The following is a 13896-nucleotide window of genomic DNA, read 5'->3' as shown; positions in this document are numbered from 1 at the left end:
TGCTGTGTGTGCCACGTGGGACCAGGGAGCCCCGGGCTCCACTGGGGCCCCTTACTTGCCAGGCACATTTCACCGTGTTCCCTCCTCCTGGCACACTCATCCTCACTGCCACCATGGCTCACACCCTATACCTTCAGGGCCCTGCTCCATGTCCACTTCCTTGGAGACCTTCCCCCATCCCTCGGAGAAGATGGGCCTTGTACCCATCTCCTGTAGCCCTGACCGTCCTCAGACCAGCAGTGTGCTTGCTCATTACCTGTTTCTCCCCTCGACTGCAGCTGGGGGAACCCTGTTCCATGAATGTACGGGCTTTTGTTTCTGCTGTGCTGTGTCTAGACCCATGCCTGATACATGATAGGTGCTTGGTGAATAGTTATGGATGGCATGATTGGGTGGAAGGACAGATGGATGACTGGATGGGTGGGTGGATGGACATATGGATGGGTGGGTGGATGGATGGATGGATGGATGAGTGAGTGAGAGATGGATGGATGAATGGATGAATGGATAGCTGGATGGGTGGGTGGATGGATGGATGATGGCTGGCTGGATAGGTGAATAGATGGGTGGATGGATAGGTGGGTGGATGGACATATGGATGGATGGATGGATGGATGGATGACTGAGTGATGGATAGATGGTTGGATGGATGGATGGATGGATGAGTGACTGAGTGATGGATAGATGGTTGGATGGATGGATGGATGGATGGATGGATAGATGGATGGACATATGGTGGGTGGATGGATGGATGGATGGACATATGGTGGGTGGATGGATGGATGGATGGATGACTGAGTGATGGATAGATGGTTGGATGCATGGGTGGATGGATGGATGAGTGACTGAGTGATGGATAGATGGTTGGATGGATGGATGGATGGATGGATGGATAGATGGATGGACATATGGTGGGTGGATGGATGGATGGATGGATGGGTGGATGGACAGACAGATTAACAGATGGATAGATGTGCAATGCAGCCTAGTCACCCTAGGTTAGTTCATAGCAAAAACCCTTTCTGTGACTTAATTACCTCAGAATGGTATATAGTTCTCCACCATTGCTCTCAGTGCTCCCCATGCCCCCCAACCAATCAGCAAGCTCTACTCTCCTAGCTCTAGAGAAGATGGATGGATAGACCCTCCATGCCCCATTCCCACCCCTGCACCAGGGTCTGGACAGGCTGAGCCCAGTGGTCCAGGCGCTCGCTGGTGGCGAAGTTCTGAACGTGCTGTCCCTCTCTCTGCAGGGCCTGGTGAGGCAGCTAGTTCTGCTGCCCGGCTCGGACGCCACCCCAAGGCTCTGTCCCTGCAGGAGTGCCGAGCTGGCTGTGCTGTCCATCCCTCCTGTCCTGCAGGGTCTCCCGGGGAAGCCAGAAGATAATGAGGTGCTAAAATATCCCTATGGTTAGTAGGTCAAAGTCACCCACTCCCGCTCACTGATGGTGAACCCCAAGGGCCTTGTCCCTTTCCCACCTCCCCTGGGAGCAAAGACAGGAGGGTGATTATCAAATTGACAAAGGGACTGGCCCCATCAGACACGCCAGCATCATCCATCTTTCCTCTGGCTGGCTCGCCCAGTGGCCCCCAAACCCCACTTGGATGGTGCCCTCAAGAGACCGTTAGTCCTACTTGGGACGCCTGGGGCTGTTCCCTGACATCATCTTCCTTCTCTTGAGCCTTCTGACTTCCGTCTGCGGCCTGTTTTGCCCCCGACCAGTATTTGGGATCTTTGTCCCCATCCCTCTCTGATAGGCATCTAAATCTCAGCCCCCGCCCCAGTGGGGACCCCGAACTTTGAGAGGCATGTTTCAGTTGTCCGTGGTCCCCCAGCCCAAAGGGTCCCCTGCCCTGCTCTCTCTAGTGTGGGCTTCTGTGCTCTCCCTGTAAAGTTACAGTATGGACCGTTGGTGTAAGCCACACCCCCTCCCCGGGGCGTCGAATCCCCTCCCACCACCACTCCGCCTGTGGGGGCGGGGGGACACACGACACAGCCCCTGCCCTCCGGAGTCTTGCCGTCATGCTTCACCAGTCAGGCGAGACCCTCAAGCGCATCACCCACAGGACCCGTCCCAAGATGGGTTTCCGAACTCCCAGTGGTACTGGTTGCTGATTTTTTAAAAAGATTTTATCTATTTATTTGAGAGAGAGAGAATGAGCGTGGGAGGGGGCAGGGTCAGAGGGAGAAGCAGACTCCCCGCTGAGCAGGGAGCCTGACATGGGCTCCATCCCAGGACTGCGGGATCATGAGCCGAGCTGAAGGCAGACGCTTCGCCGACTGAGCCACCCAGGCGCCCCCAGCTGCTGCTTTTCATCTTTTCACGTTGGAGAATACTTTAATAGACTACAAATTGGGGCGCCCGGGTGGCTTCGTGGGTTGAGCGTCTGACTCTTGATTTCGGCTCAGGTCACGATTTCAGGGTCATGGGATCGAGCCCCACGTCGGGCTCCGTGCTCAGCGGGGAGTCTGCTTGAGATTTTCCCTCTGCCTCTGCTCTCTCTCTGTCTCTCTCTAAAATAAATAAATCCATCTTTTAAAAAATAGTCTACAAATTGATGCAGTTTATTGCCATGATATTTTGAATAATTTTATAGTAACAGTGCAATTTTGAATAATTTTTATGTAAAAGAAGAGACACAGAGGAAAATGATTTCCTTGCACAGTGAAGTTTTCAGGCACTCTGTGGAGATTTCCCACATCTGCCCAGTTCCGGCTCGGAACAAGAGGCAGGAGGCAGGGCTGTGAGCCCAGGCCTCCGCCGGGTGCTGATGAGGTCCCGGTGCCCGCAGCGCTGGCCGTCGGGCGTGGAGGCCGCACCCACGTCACTGTGAATCGGCCCCGCAGCACCATCAGGACCCGTGGGCTTGGCCCGAGATGAGGTGTAGTCACCAGAACTGATGGGGTCAAACGCCGTGGAACAAGGCAAAGCTTGAGCTTAGAGAATCTCGGGCCAGAGAGGGACAGGTCTGAGAGGAGGGCAGGGCAGCAGCTGATGACTAAGGGGAAGGGGAAGGTGGGCTGCCCTCTGGGGTGGGCAGGGAGCCCGGCAGGGAAGCCTCACAGCTTCCGTCCTGCCGTGCGGGGCCTCACGTCCTCCCCGGGGCCGCGATGGAGACTGCTGCGTCCTCATGGTCCCCGCAGGCAGACGCAAAGGCAGGACCCCCCCGCCCTCCGGTCAGAGGTCTGCCTCCCAGCTCCATCTTCCTCCAGGGAACCTGTACTCTGGACGCTCCTCTTCCTTGTCTCCCGCCAGAAACCAACATGAAGGTGACGCTGGGCTCCCGGCCTCCGTGCACCAAAGTGGAGGAGGCCCAGTTCTGGTTTGACGCCAGCCGGAAGGGGCTGTTCCTGTGTGTGGGCAGCGAGTGGGTCTCCGTGTTAGCAGGTGAGCGGGCAGCGGGGCTCCCTCCGCCTGGGGACTCAGGCTCTTCTCCAGCCACCGTTCCTTGGGAGCAGAGAGCGACCCCCCAGGACAGCAGGCCTGCACGCTGCATCTGGACTCGCGTGTCCTGGGCAAGGCTTGTCACCCCTCCGCGTCTAGTCCCCATGGCCCCGAGGGGGAAGCCTCCGGGTGCCCTGTCTGCCCCTCGGATCACAGATGCCAGGTGATGATGCCAGGAGCCTGGGAGCACATCCTTCCCCAGAGCGCTCCCAGCGGTGCCTTCCCGCGTGGGGACGAGGGAGTCGAGGTCGCCCAGGGCGCCCGGGACCCTTGCCGGCTGGAAACGGGAGCCGGCCACGGCCGCCGCTCGCGAGCCTGGACCCCGCTCCCTCATGCACTCGGGGCAGAGCTGTGCAGGAGCAGTGATCGGGGGAACGTCTAGTTGGGACCCGACGTGTCCGTGCCATCCAGTCAGCGTCGCGGCGTCTCCGCACGCCCTGAAACCCATGCAGGCGCGAGCGGGCGCCTTTGACCGCCTCTCTGTGAGGGTGACACGCGCTCCGGGCAGGTGGCCCCGGAGCCGGCCCTGACCAGGCTCACGTTGGGGGTCAGGGCTCGGGGCCCCGGGTCGCGCTCCCGTTCTGGGAGGCCTTAAGTGTGTCTCCACACTTGCGTCACCAGCCAGAGAAAAGCTGGACTATGTGGAGGAACATCAGAGCCTGTTCACCAGCTCGGAGACGTTGGGCATCGAGGTCTTTGCCATCCCCGAGGCCGGGCTCTTCGTGGCAGCCGCCAACCGCAAAACCACGTCCGCCATCTACAAGTGGACGGATGGGAAGTTCGCCTCGTACCAGAACATCCGCACACACCAAGCCCAGTCCTGGAGACATTTCACCATCGGGAAAAAGGCAAGTCTGCACCCGGCGACTGTCTCAATCCTTTTTATCTTGGGAAAACCCAAAGGTGGGGGCTGCTCGTGTGGGTGATACGGGGAAGTATTTCTCATGGTTTCAAAGTCTTACTCAGGTTCTCAGCAGCTTTCAAAGTCAGACACTTGGCGGGGTCTCTAAATCCAGAACGTGAAGTCTATTTGGCTTCCAAAAAATAGAAGACAAGACCATTCCTACGACACCGTCCGGTTCTACGTAGCCCCATCGGGGCTAAGTTAAAAGCTTGTCGGCCCACTTGACGAGCGGGTCAACAAGGCAGAAATCTTCGGGGATGGAGACAGGCTTACTGCAGGGGGCCGGGCCCGGGGTGGGGGTGAGACGCTCGCGGGCAGCCCCCTCACAGTCAGGGCCGATGCAGCAGGGGCAGGGCGGTGGGTCTGAGGGGCTGCCCCCAGCATGAGGCATGGTCTTATCAGCTCTGTCTATACCCTCGACTCCAGGGGCAGGGTCCCGGGGCCGCTGTCCTGCACGTGGCCCCCGCCTCACTCTCACCAGCACGTGTGTGCCAGGAACAGCCTGCCCTCACCGAGGCCGGCCCTGAGGGTGCGCCAGGAGCAGAGTGGACCGCGCGCTGCCTCCTGTGGCTCGCAGCCCGCTGCAGCCCAGCCGCGCTCCCAGTCCATGCGGCGAACAGCTGACTAGCTCTCTGGCCTTTTGGTTGCCGACACCTTCATCATAAAAATGTTAACTTCGCATCAAAGAAACATCAGGAAATCCAGAAAAAACGGGGGGGGGGCTGTCTGGTCCCCGAAGCAGGTGCAGGCTTACTGAGCGCACACGGGCTTGGGGGCTCGGCGGGCGCCCCACACACCGAGCCGGTGGCCTCCCGGTCCAGTCACACGCCGGGTACCGGGGTGTGTGTGGCCGCTGACGAGAGCAGCGCGTGCTTCTAGGCGGGAGGAGAGCGTGACGGTGCGTTCTGCTCATCGGGGGATGAAGGGCACGTTTGCGCAGAAAGCTCCCGAGTTTGGGGGTAGAAATGGGGACGCTGGGCTGACGAAGGCAGACAGCTGAAGGGTCTGGAGCGTGACGGATGGATCCACGGACACGGGGCCGTCGGACAGAGACGCGGGTGCTCAGAAGCCTTAGCGCCAGGCCCCTCGCACTGACGGCAAGAACCAGTATCCGGCTCTGTTTCAGGTCTTCCTGGCAGTGGCTAATTTTGAACCGAATGAGAAGGGTCAGGAGTTCTCTGTCATTTACAAGTGGAACCAGAGGAAGCTGAGGTTCACGCCGTACCAGAGGGTCCCCACCCACAGCGCCCGGGACTGGGAGGCCTTCGAGGTGGCCGGGGAGCACTTCCTGGCCGTGGCGAACCACCGGGAAGGTAGGCTGCGGCCTTCCACGCGGAAGGAAACCATGGGGGGGCGGCTAACTCACCCACGGGTCTGTTTCCACCTGGTTGACAAACCACAGTACATCCCACACGGCCGGTTCTCGGGCTGGCCGTCCTACAGTGCCGTCTGAGGTGAGCGCACCTGAGCGCCTCCTCCCCGTGCGCATAGAAGACAGAGGCGCCTCTGGGTGGGTGCCGGCCCGGGACGGTGCTTATGGGAGCGTGGGCCACCCAGCTCACGGACCAGGTCATCTGAAACTAACCAACTAACCAGGAACTAACTAGCTAGCGTCCTCGTAGGAGGAGCCGGCTGCAGTAGGGGAGGAGATAAACGGTTGGACCGGAGGCCAGTGTCCCCCAGAGAGACGGGGGCGCGGACCGCGTGCAGGCAGAGTCGCTGGAGGATGCAGAACGTGGTTTTGTGCCTTCTGGACACACACTCGGTGGCGCAGTGGGTGCAGGAGGACAGGCCTGGCTGAGGCTGGGGTCTCGTCTCTGGGCGGTGCCGGCCCCTCCTGGTTGCATAACTCCAGGGGGCGGGGTCCGAGGCCGTGGGCCCTGCAGGGCATCTGCGGCCAGGGAGCTCTGTAGGGGCCGGGGAGGAGCCCCTGCTGCCCCACTCATGGGCAGGGGACCCCAGGAGCCCACTAAGCAGTGCTCCCCAGGGGCGGGAGTGTTCCGGGAGAGGCTGGTGCAGCCGGGGAGCTGTAGGGAGCACGGTGTGGACAGAAGGTGCGGAGGCCTGAGCTAGGGGCACAGTGAGAGCAGCGGGGGCGTTGGGCAGTGTGAGAGGTGAGGCTGGGGAAGGTGGGGTCCTAGCTCTCAGATGGAAGGCCATGGGGGGAGGGGTCCGGAGCCTCCAAAGGAAGGACCCAGGGAGGGCTGTCCTCTGGGCACAGGGGCAGGGAGCGCAGGGGTGCACAGGGACGGTGCCCAGTGGCCAGACGGCACCGGACGGACCCCCTGGCCCCAGGACAGGTCCAGGCTGGCCAGGGCTCCACTGAGGCCGCCGTGAGGGGCCGTCTGCCTGCCCTGCCTCACGGCGGCTGCCTGGCTTGCAGGTGACAATCACAACATCGACAGCGTCATCTACAAGTGGAACCCAAGCACCCGCCTCTTCGAGGCCAACCAGACCATTGCCACCTCCGGCGCCTACGACTGGGAGTTCTTCACCGTGGGGCCCTACTCATTCCTGGTGGTGGCCAACGCCTTCAACGGCACGTCCACGAGGCTGCACTCCCACCTGTATGTGTGGCTCCTCGGCTCCTTCCAGCTGTTCCAGGCCTTCCTGGTAAGGAGCCGGCGGGAGCCTCGGGTCCCGCCTCCGTCAGGCCGCCTGGCACCCGCAGCGGGGCTGCTGGAGACAGGGGACGCGGGACCTGGGGACCCAAAGGGCCAGGACCAGCACCCAGCTCCAGACCCTCCTCACCGAGGCTCCGCCCCCCACGGGTGGCTCAGGCTGAGCTGTGTTGCCCGGAGTTCAGCCCAACAATGAGGCCGGAGGGGCCCTGCCCTGCCCTCCCTCTGGCACGGAGCTTGCTCTGTGGGCCTCATTCCCCCTGGGCAGGCCCCGGCGTCTAACTGGCCTTTCTGTGGGTGTTGGGTTCCTGCCTTGGGGCAGCCGGGCAGCAAGCCCCTGACCTGGTCGAGGGTGGGGGCAGGGTGGCGTTGCCCACTTTTCCCTTCTGACCATGAAGGTGCCTTGGCTGGTTCGAGGCTCCACGGGCAGGTTGGCAACACCTTGGAGTGGATCGAGGCGCAACATGTGCTCATCGGGGTGGGACAGTGCTGGGCGCCCCGGGAGCCATCGTGCCGGCTCTGGTCCTGGCCGAGGACCGTGGGAGGAGGCACAGGTCCTGGGTGGGGGCACACACTGCCCATCTCAGGACGCGGGGCCGGCGCTGGCTGCCCTTTGCCGTTCCTGATGGAACCGTGGGCGTTCCCTCTCTACTTGCGGCAATCATGATGGACAGGAGGTCACCACCAACATGACAGCTTCCTCCCTGGATCCTTCCGGAACGTCCCTTTGCTTGTTTATCGGGTCCTTTGTTCTCCCAGGAGAAATGCTTCCAGGGCACTCTGAGCCTTGGGGTGGTGACTCCTTTGGTGTTTGACGTCATGGGGCGAGGAGGAAATGTGCTGAAACCCCCTCCTGCTGGGTCTGTTGGGAAATGGGAAGGGTGATGGGGGCTTTGCTATTGAGACCGGCAGCCGTGCGGAGAGGCTGGAGTGACTGAAAGCCGTCCCCTCTAGGACAAGGCTGCTTACGGGGTGGGTCTCAAACACGGGGGAGAAAGATGACATTCCAGACGGCAGGCTCCTCTGCGGGCAGAAGTCGGGGTGTGTAGGAGGCGGGCTCAGAGAGCCCACTGCGCAGGGACGAGGCCGGCAGCGCTCTGGAGAACAGTTCTGCGCCTTCCTCCGCCATCCAGGGTTGCACCGTACACACCCTGTGGCTGGAGGCCGACGCGCCGCCCGCTGCCCGCCGCCCTCCTCAGAGCCCTCACGGTGCGGTCGGGGCACCACGTCTGGCGTCCGCACGGCGGGCGGCTCCCTCAGGAAGGGACGAGAGGACAAGCTGCAGAGGGCGAGGGCCTCCACACGTGAGCAGGCACCCGGCTGCTGCGGGGAGGAGGCAGTGACCCGGCGGCCATGCCGCGCGGGGGAGGCAGTGGCAGCGGCAGAGCGACACTGAAGCACGTGTGGGAGGCCGGTTCCCGAGTGCCGTCGTGGAACAAGGCGGCCCAGGTGTGAGCGCGGAGGCAGCAGGACCCCGAGCTTCCTGGCAGGAGGAGGTCATACCTGGGGCTGCCCATCCCGAGAGGGGGCGCCCTGGAAGAAGTGGAACTGGGGTGAGGTGATTCCTCGCAGCCACATGCCTTCGTGCGGGCCTCAGGGACTGAGCAGCTGAGCCGGGTGGGCGGAAAGTGCCGGAACCAGGAGCTTCATCCACCTCCTCCCACTCGGTCCTCACCGCCACGCTGTGAGCTGAGTGCAGCCCGTAGTCTCCCTTTACACCCGGGGACACTGAGGCACGGGGTTCCGGGACCGGCACCTGGCAGAGCTGGGATTGGAACCCAGGTGGTGCGGTCTATCGCTCTGCTCAGCATTGGACAGAGTCCTCGAGCACAAGCTCCTTCGGCGGCGTCTGCCGTCACGGCGAGGCCAGGGCCCCCGAAAACAGCTCGGCGGGCCTGGGGCACAGCTGTCCCCCAACCATGGGCCTGGGTATGTGTTTGCCAATTTGAAAAGCGTTCAGCAATGGGCTGGCGTGGGGCCCGCCCATCAGATGCCCCGTGGAACTAGACCCCAGACCTGTGGGACTGAAGACACGGGAGTGTCTGGGGAGCCGACCGCGGGTAGCCACGTCGGGATTCGCGAGGAGGCCTGGACACGCGGGGCCGGCGGCTGAGGAGGCCCATGTGGCACAGAGCAGCTGTGTAAGGGCCGCTTGGAGGCCTGCGCAGGGGACGGGCAGACGCAGCTCGTGTGGGAACCCCGTGGGCTCTAAACGACCTCCCGTGTCAGCAGGGGTGCCCAGCCCGAGGAGGGGTCCGGGTGTTCGTACGTCTGGAGCCCGCACGAGGGGCGGCCGTGGAAACTGAAGGGGATGATGGCTCACTGCTTCGTGGTAGCTAACGGGCGGGTGGGGGACAGGGGAGCAGGACCCCGTGGTCCCGAGAGCAGGGTCTTGCAGCCTGGCATGGAAGGCGCTGCCTGCGGCCGTCTGGTCACTCAGGCCGGGTCTTGAGCAGGGCCAACAAACCGTGCATTTGGCACGAGTGGGGTTCCTGCCGTGGGTTGGGAGCACACTTGGGAGATTATTGTCCTGCGGCTACCAACACCGTGACCCCAAATCTCCGACACTTGGATAAAAGGCCCAGGTAGAAAGGTGTTCTTCACCAAGGGCCGCCACCAGATGCCGCCGCTCCTGGAGGCACCGCCCGCCAAGGACAGATGCTACCCGCCACCGTCCTCTCCAGGGACCACGAACGAACAGCGAGGAGCCTCCAGGTGTTTGGTGAAGGACACAAAACATGAAATAGGCTGACGTGTAGACATACACTCGCCCTGGACCAAACCGAGCTAGCTCTAAAAACACAAGGAATTTTAAAAATCGTAATTACCCTAATTACCTTTTAAATTTTAATTACCTTCAGAAGTATTCAAGAATACATCACATGTATAAAGTCAATACAGAATGCCCCGAAAGGACAGAGTTCTCAGGTATTAAAAATACAGTTGCTGGCCTTATAAGAAGATACTCGTCAACCGGACTGGAAACTCAAGGCCGGAGAAACTTCTAGAATGTACAACGAGAAGATGAGGCAGAGAGAGGGGATCAACCCAGGAGATCCAGAAGGAGAGATGTGAGAGCAGAGGGCAATGGGGCCATCGAGGGGCTCCCTGGACGTGGGGACACGCCGTCAGCTGGGGGTGCGCTGGTCCTGGAGACCAGATCGGAGAGGCTCAGGCCGCCGTGCACCGTGGGTTTCTCACATGGGCTCCGAAGGAGAGCACTTTCAGTCTGAATTCTGTGCCGTGCTGTGGGCAGGAGAAGGAGCCCAGGCCGCCACAAGTGTCCATGGCCCCCCCCACCGAGGGTTCGTCCTCACCAGGGTGAAGTGCCACAAGTGTTCCCAGGTATCCTCCGCCATGTGGCTGCTCCGTCTGAGCCACGGCCACGGCCCGGAGAGGGGCCAGCCCCCACTGGCCGTCACCCCCCAGCTCCGTGTCGGCACCCAGAAGGGACGATTAGGGAAGAGGAAGACTGCATGGACATGCGGCTGACAGGTGTGAAGACGGGATGGAAGAAGAAAGCTGCGGGCAGAACCCCCAGGAGGGCGTTGTGGACACGGCGTCCGCAGGGTGCAGCCGGCGTCACAGAGCCGAACGGAACAGCTCCCGGGGACAGGCAGGACCCTCGAGACGCTGGAAGACCAGGTCATGTGCGGAGATGGGGATTTTCTTCCCCAAAAAGGAAAAAGAGGGGAGCAGGGATGGATTTGGAAGCAGCAGCAATCCCTAGCTTGTCGAACAGCCGCTGGGGCAACGCTCCGGGGGCTCGTGTGCAGGGAGACACAGGCAGAGCCGTCACTGTTCAAAGGACAGTCTGCTTGACCTGCATGTGGGGACCGTCCCCAGGGGTGGCACGGAGCTCCTCCACCACTGAAACCCGCGAGAAGGGCGAGGCTCTGCGGGAGGGACCTGGGGAGGCGGCCAGGACACCATAAGCACCGACAGCGAAATCTCGATCCTAGAGCCGTCCTGTGGACGGAGTCTGGAGGCTTGGTCTGGGGTCTGACGCTGAGTGCCTATGTTGGGGTTCGTTAGTAGAGGGACAAGGGCAAGGGGAGGTGAAGGAGGGTGGGGGCCCATATCTTCTTCCTAGAGCTCCAGGAATCAGAGGGGTCTCCCAGGCAGGGGCCTCTGTGTCTCCAGCGGCCCAGGCCCGTCTCGGCAGGCTGGGCTCCCAAACCAGCAAGACCAGATGGCCGCGGGCCCCGCCGGTGCTGGGGGTGTGGTGTTTCCCGTTCCTGACAGCCTCCTGCCAGAAACCCTGGGATTTCCACGGACGCGACCTTTCTTGCTTCCGCTTGTGAGAAGCCTCTCTGCCATTTGCAGACACATCTGAAGGGGGGCCTGCGGCGCTTCTTGCTCCACTGGCTCACGATTCCACCTCAGGCCCGCTTCACAGACAAGGACACGGAGGTGGGAAGTGAGGGGACCGAGCTGGGGACTCAGGTGGTGCGCGGAGGAGCCAGTCCGTCCATACAAGGCCCTGTAGTTGGGCCCTGGAGGGGGCCCCTGGGGACGCGTGTCTCCTCACCTCGCCTGTGTGCATGGCTGGTCTCTTTGAGAGACTCCCAGCTCTCCGTCAAAAGGGTTTCAGGACAAGAGGCTGAGTGTTGCTGGGCAGACTCACCCGGGGTCTTCGCGGGCTCTGGAAGGCAGAGGAGACCTTCCTGGAACGTGGCTTCAGGTCTCCATGCTCAGCGACGCTGGCGGTAGACAGCCAGCCCCGAAGGTCGCGGCCGCTTCGCGCCCTGCCCACAGGCCTTCTCTTACAGGCCCCACTCCTCGCACCTCGATAACGCCTCAAACCCCACAAAGTCCCACTTTCATGTTTTGCCAGCATTTTTGCATTGTGTTTAAATCCTCTTAGGTCCTGGCGTCGCCTTGGTGTGTTTACTGTTTGGCTTGAAGTTTTGCAACATCTTTTGTGACCGTGAGCTTTGAAGCAGGAAGGCTATGTGCTCAGAGAGGTGCTGACCTCACGGGGGCCTTTTCTGGAGGGCTGGGCTGGGCGTGGGGGCAGGGAGTGCTTGAGGGGCGTGCACACGGACTGCTGGGAAGGAGCTGGGAGACTGGTGGGCGTCCGCTCAGGAGGAAGCCCCTGGCTGATAGGCTTTGTGGCCGGTGTGAATGGGAGGCTGGCTACTCACCCTGGGGCACATTCCCCAGACCCACCTCTGCACCAGGAATTCCAGAACCTTCCTGCAGGCGGCAGAGACCAAGGCTCCAATGACTCGGCCTAATCATTTGAGAGCAAAGGAGGCTGGAGCAGGGTGTGTCCAGGAAGCACGAACTCCATGCACGGGAAATCCAGCCTCCAGCTGCTGGGCTTTCTGCCCCGAAGCTCCCTGGGTGAGGGGCCTGTGGTCACGGTCATCAAATGTGGACCCAGCGTGGAGGGCTGGGGGAGGGGAGCCGTTGACCACATGGGGTTTGTTGCCGAGAGGCGGGCTGATGGTGTGAGGGGCTGTCCGAGTGCCCGTGGGACCCCCGGGGGAGACAGTCTGAAATGCGAGGGATGCGGGACATCTGGCAGGGGGAGGGACAGGCAGAGGCGCTGCCCGGTGGTCCGCGGGTATGTGGGGGCAGCCGGTGAAGCTGGGGGCTTGTCAGAAACTTCGTTTCCACTGAGCATGTAAATGTCCAGAAAGGAGTTGGAAGACAGGCCAGAGCGTTGGGGTGAGATCACGGATTACCTGTGAGCTGGGTGGTGAGAGCGCCCCTCGGTGGTCAGCACTGAAGGACGGCCCTGGGAGGGGGACTTCCTCCTGGCCACTTTTGTTTGCTCAGGGAGCAGGCAGCCTGGGGGAGGGGCCCAGGAAGTCGGCGGGGGGGGGGGGGGGCCTGCAGCCTCGCGGGACGGGACCCTCACCCACACTGGCCAACTGCCTGCCACGAGAATAGCAACATCCCCACGCCGGGGCCCTTTGGGGGGCTGCTTGCCATCCCCTGGCAGCACCCTGCCTCCCTGCCCTGCTCCCCAGGCACTCCCTGACCTTGATTCTGGCTGCTTCGGAGCCAGAACCCAAGGGCCTCCTGGCCCAGCCTGATGCTCTGATTACCGAGAGCCCACCCCCCCCTCGAGGGAGGCCGTCAGGGGCTCCAGGTGCGCCTGGCTGCCGGGTCCCCGAAGCGCCATCATCCCGGCGAGGCACTCGGGCAGCCTGCCAGGCACCGTGCTGGGGGCTGTCGAGGCAGGCACCAGGGGAATTCCACTCAGAAGGAGGGAGGGAGGGGCCGCCCAGCCCAGCAGGTGCCCGGCCACTGCGCCAGGTGCCAGGCAGGGTTTGGCAGGGCTGTTTGATGTGGGAATTTCTTCTCTCTCTGATGAGTCCCTAATGCACCTAGAATCCAGGAGCCGCCTGACATCAGGCCCCAGGCCCCTGCGCCCCCTGCCCAGGCGGGCACAGCTGTGGGCAAATACGCTCCCCACTCTGGCTTCTGAGAGGGAGGAGCCCGGCCTCTGGCTGAGGGTGCGGTGTAGGCTGTGTTCTGGGAGGGGCTCTGGCGGCCCTGTGTGGGGAGGAGGGGTCATTGATAGCCAGTGGCTACGACCCCAGGAGGCCTCCCAGGTCTCTGCCACCCTCTGCCCAGATGAAATCCCAGATGCCTGGCTCAGTTTGCGTTCCGGGTAAACAATGAATAATTTTTTAGTAAAAGCGTGTCCCCAGCAGTGCATGGGGTGCACACAATTGTTTTTCTGGAATTCAAACTGAACGAGGCACCCCCGTCCTTGCTGTATGGGGGGGCACACAGAACAGAGGCAGGATGAGGACCCCTCTAAACCACACATACATCTCCCTCCCTCCTCCCTCCACCAGACACACCCTCGGCCTTCCTCCTCGCCTCTGCCTGTGCTCCCGGAGCCTCCCGCAGCCCCTCCTCAGCCCCCGTCTGCACGCACCTCCATGCTGGGACTGAAGCCGAG

At 62.0% G+C, this 13896-nt stretch overlaps 1 protein-coding gene across 1 annotated transcript in view; it reads left to right on the top strand.

Annotated features, from left to right (window-relative positions):
* The window catches only part of TSPEAR (thrombospondin type laminin G domain and EAR repeats), a 58573-nt gene that overhangs the window by 34275 nt on the left and 10402 nt on the right, over positions 1-13896 (top strand). Inside the window, exons 8-12 of the mRNA XM_087861878.1 lie at positions 1254-1410; positions 3258-3389; positions 4068-4294; positions 5477-5663; positions 6734-6963. Coding sequence (XP_087718004.1) covers positions 1254-1410; positions 3258-3389; positions 4068-4294; positions 5477-5663; positions 6734-6963 — 933 coding nt within the window. The remainder of the gene's footprint in view (positions 1-1253; positions 1411-3257; positions 3390-4067; positions 4295-5476; positions 5664-6733; positions 6964-13896) is intronic.

The sequence above is a fragment of the Ursus americanus genome, chromosome 4 (assembly GCF_024610735.1).
Source record: "Ursus americanus isolate L20-20 chromosome 4, mUrsAme1.1.p, whole genome shotgun sequence".
In the NCBI taxonomy this organism is placed as follows: domain Eukaryota; kingdom Metazoa; phylum Chordata; class Mammalia; order Carnivora; family Ursidae; genus Ursus; species Ursus americanus.
This window is presented reverse-complemented; position numbering and strand designations above follow the sequence as displayed.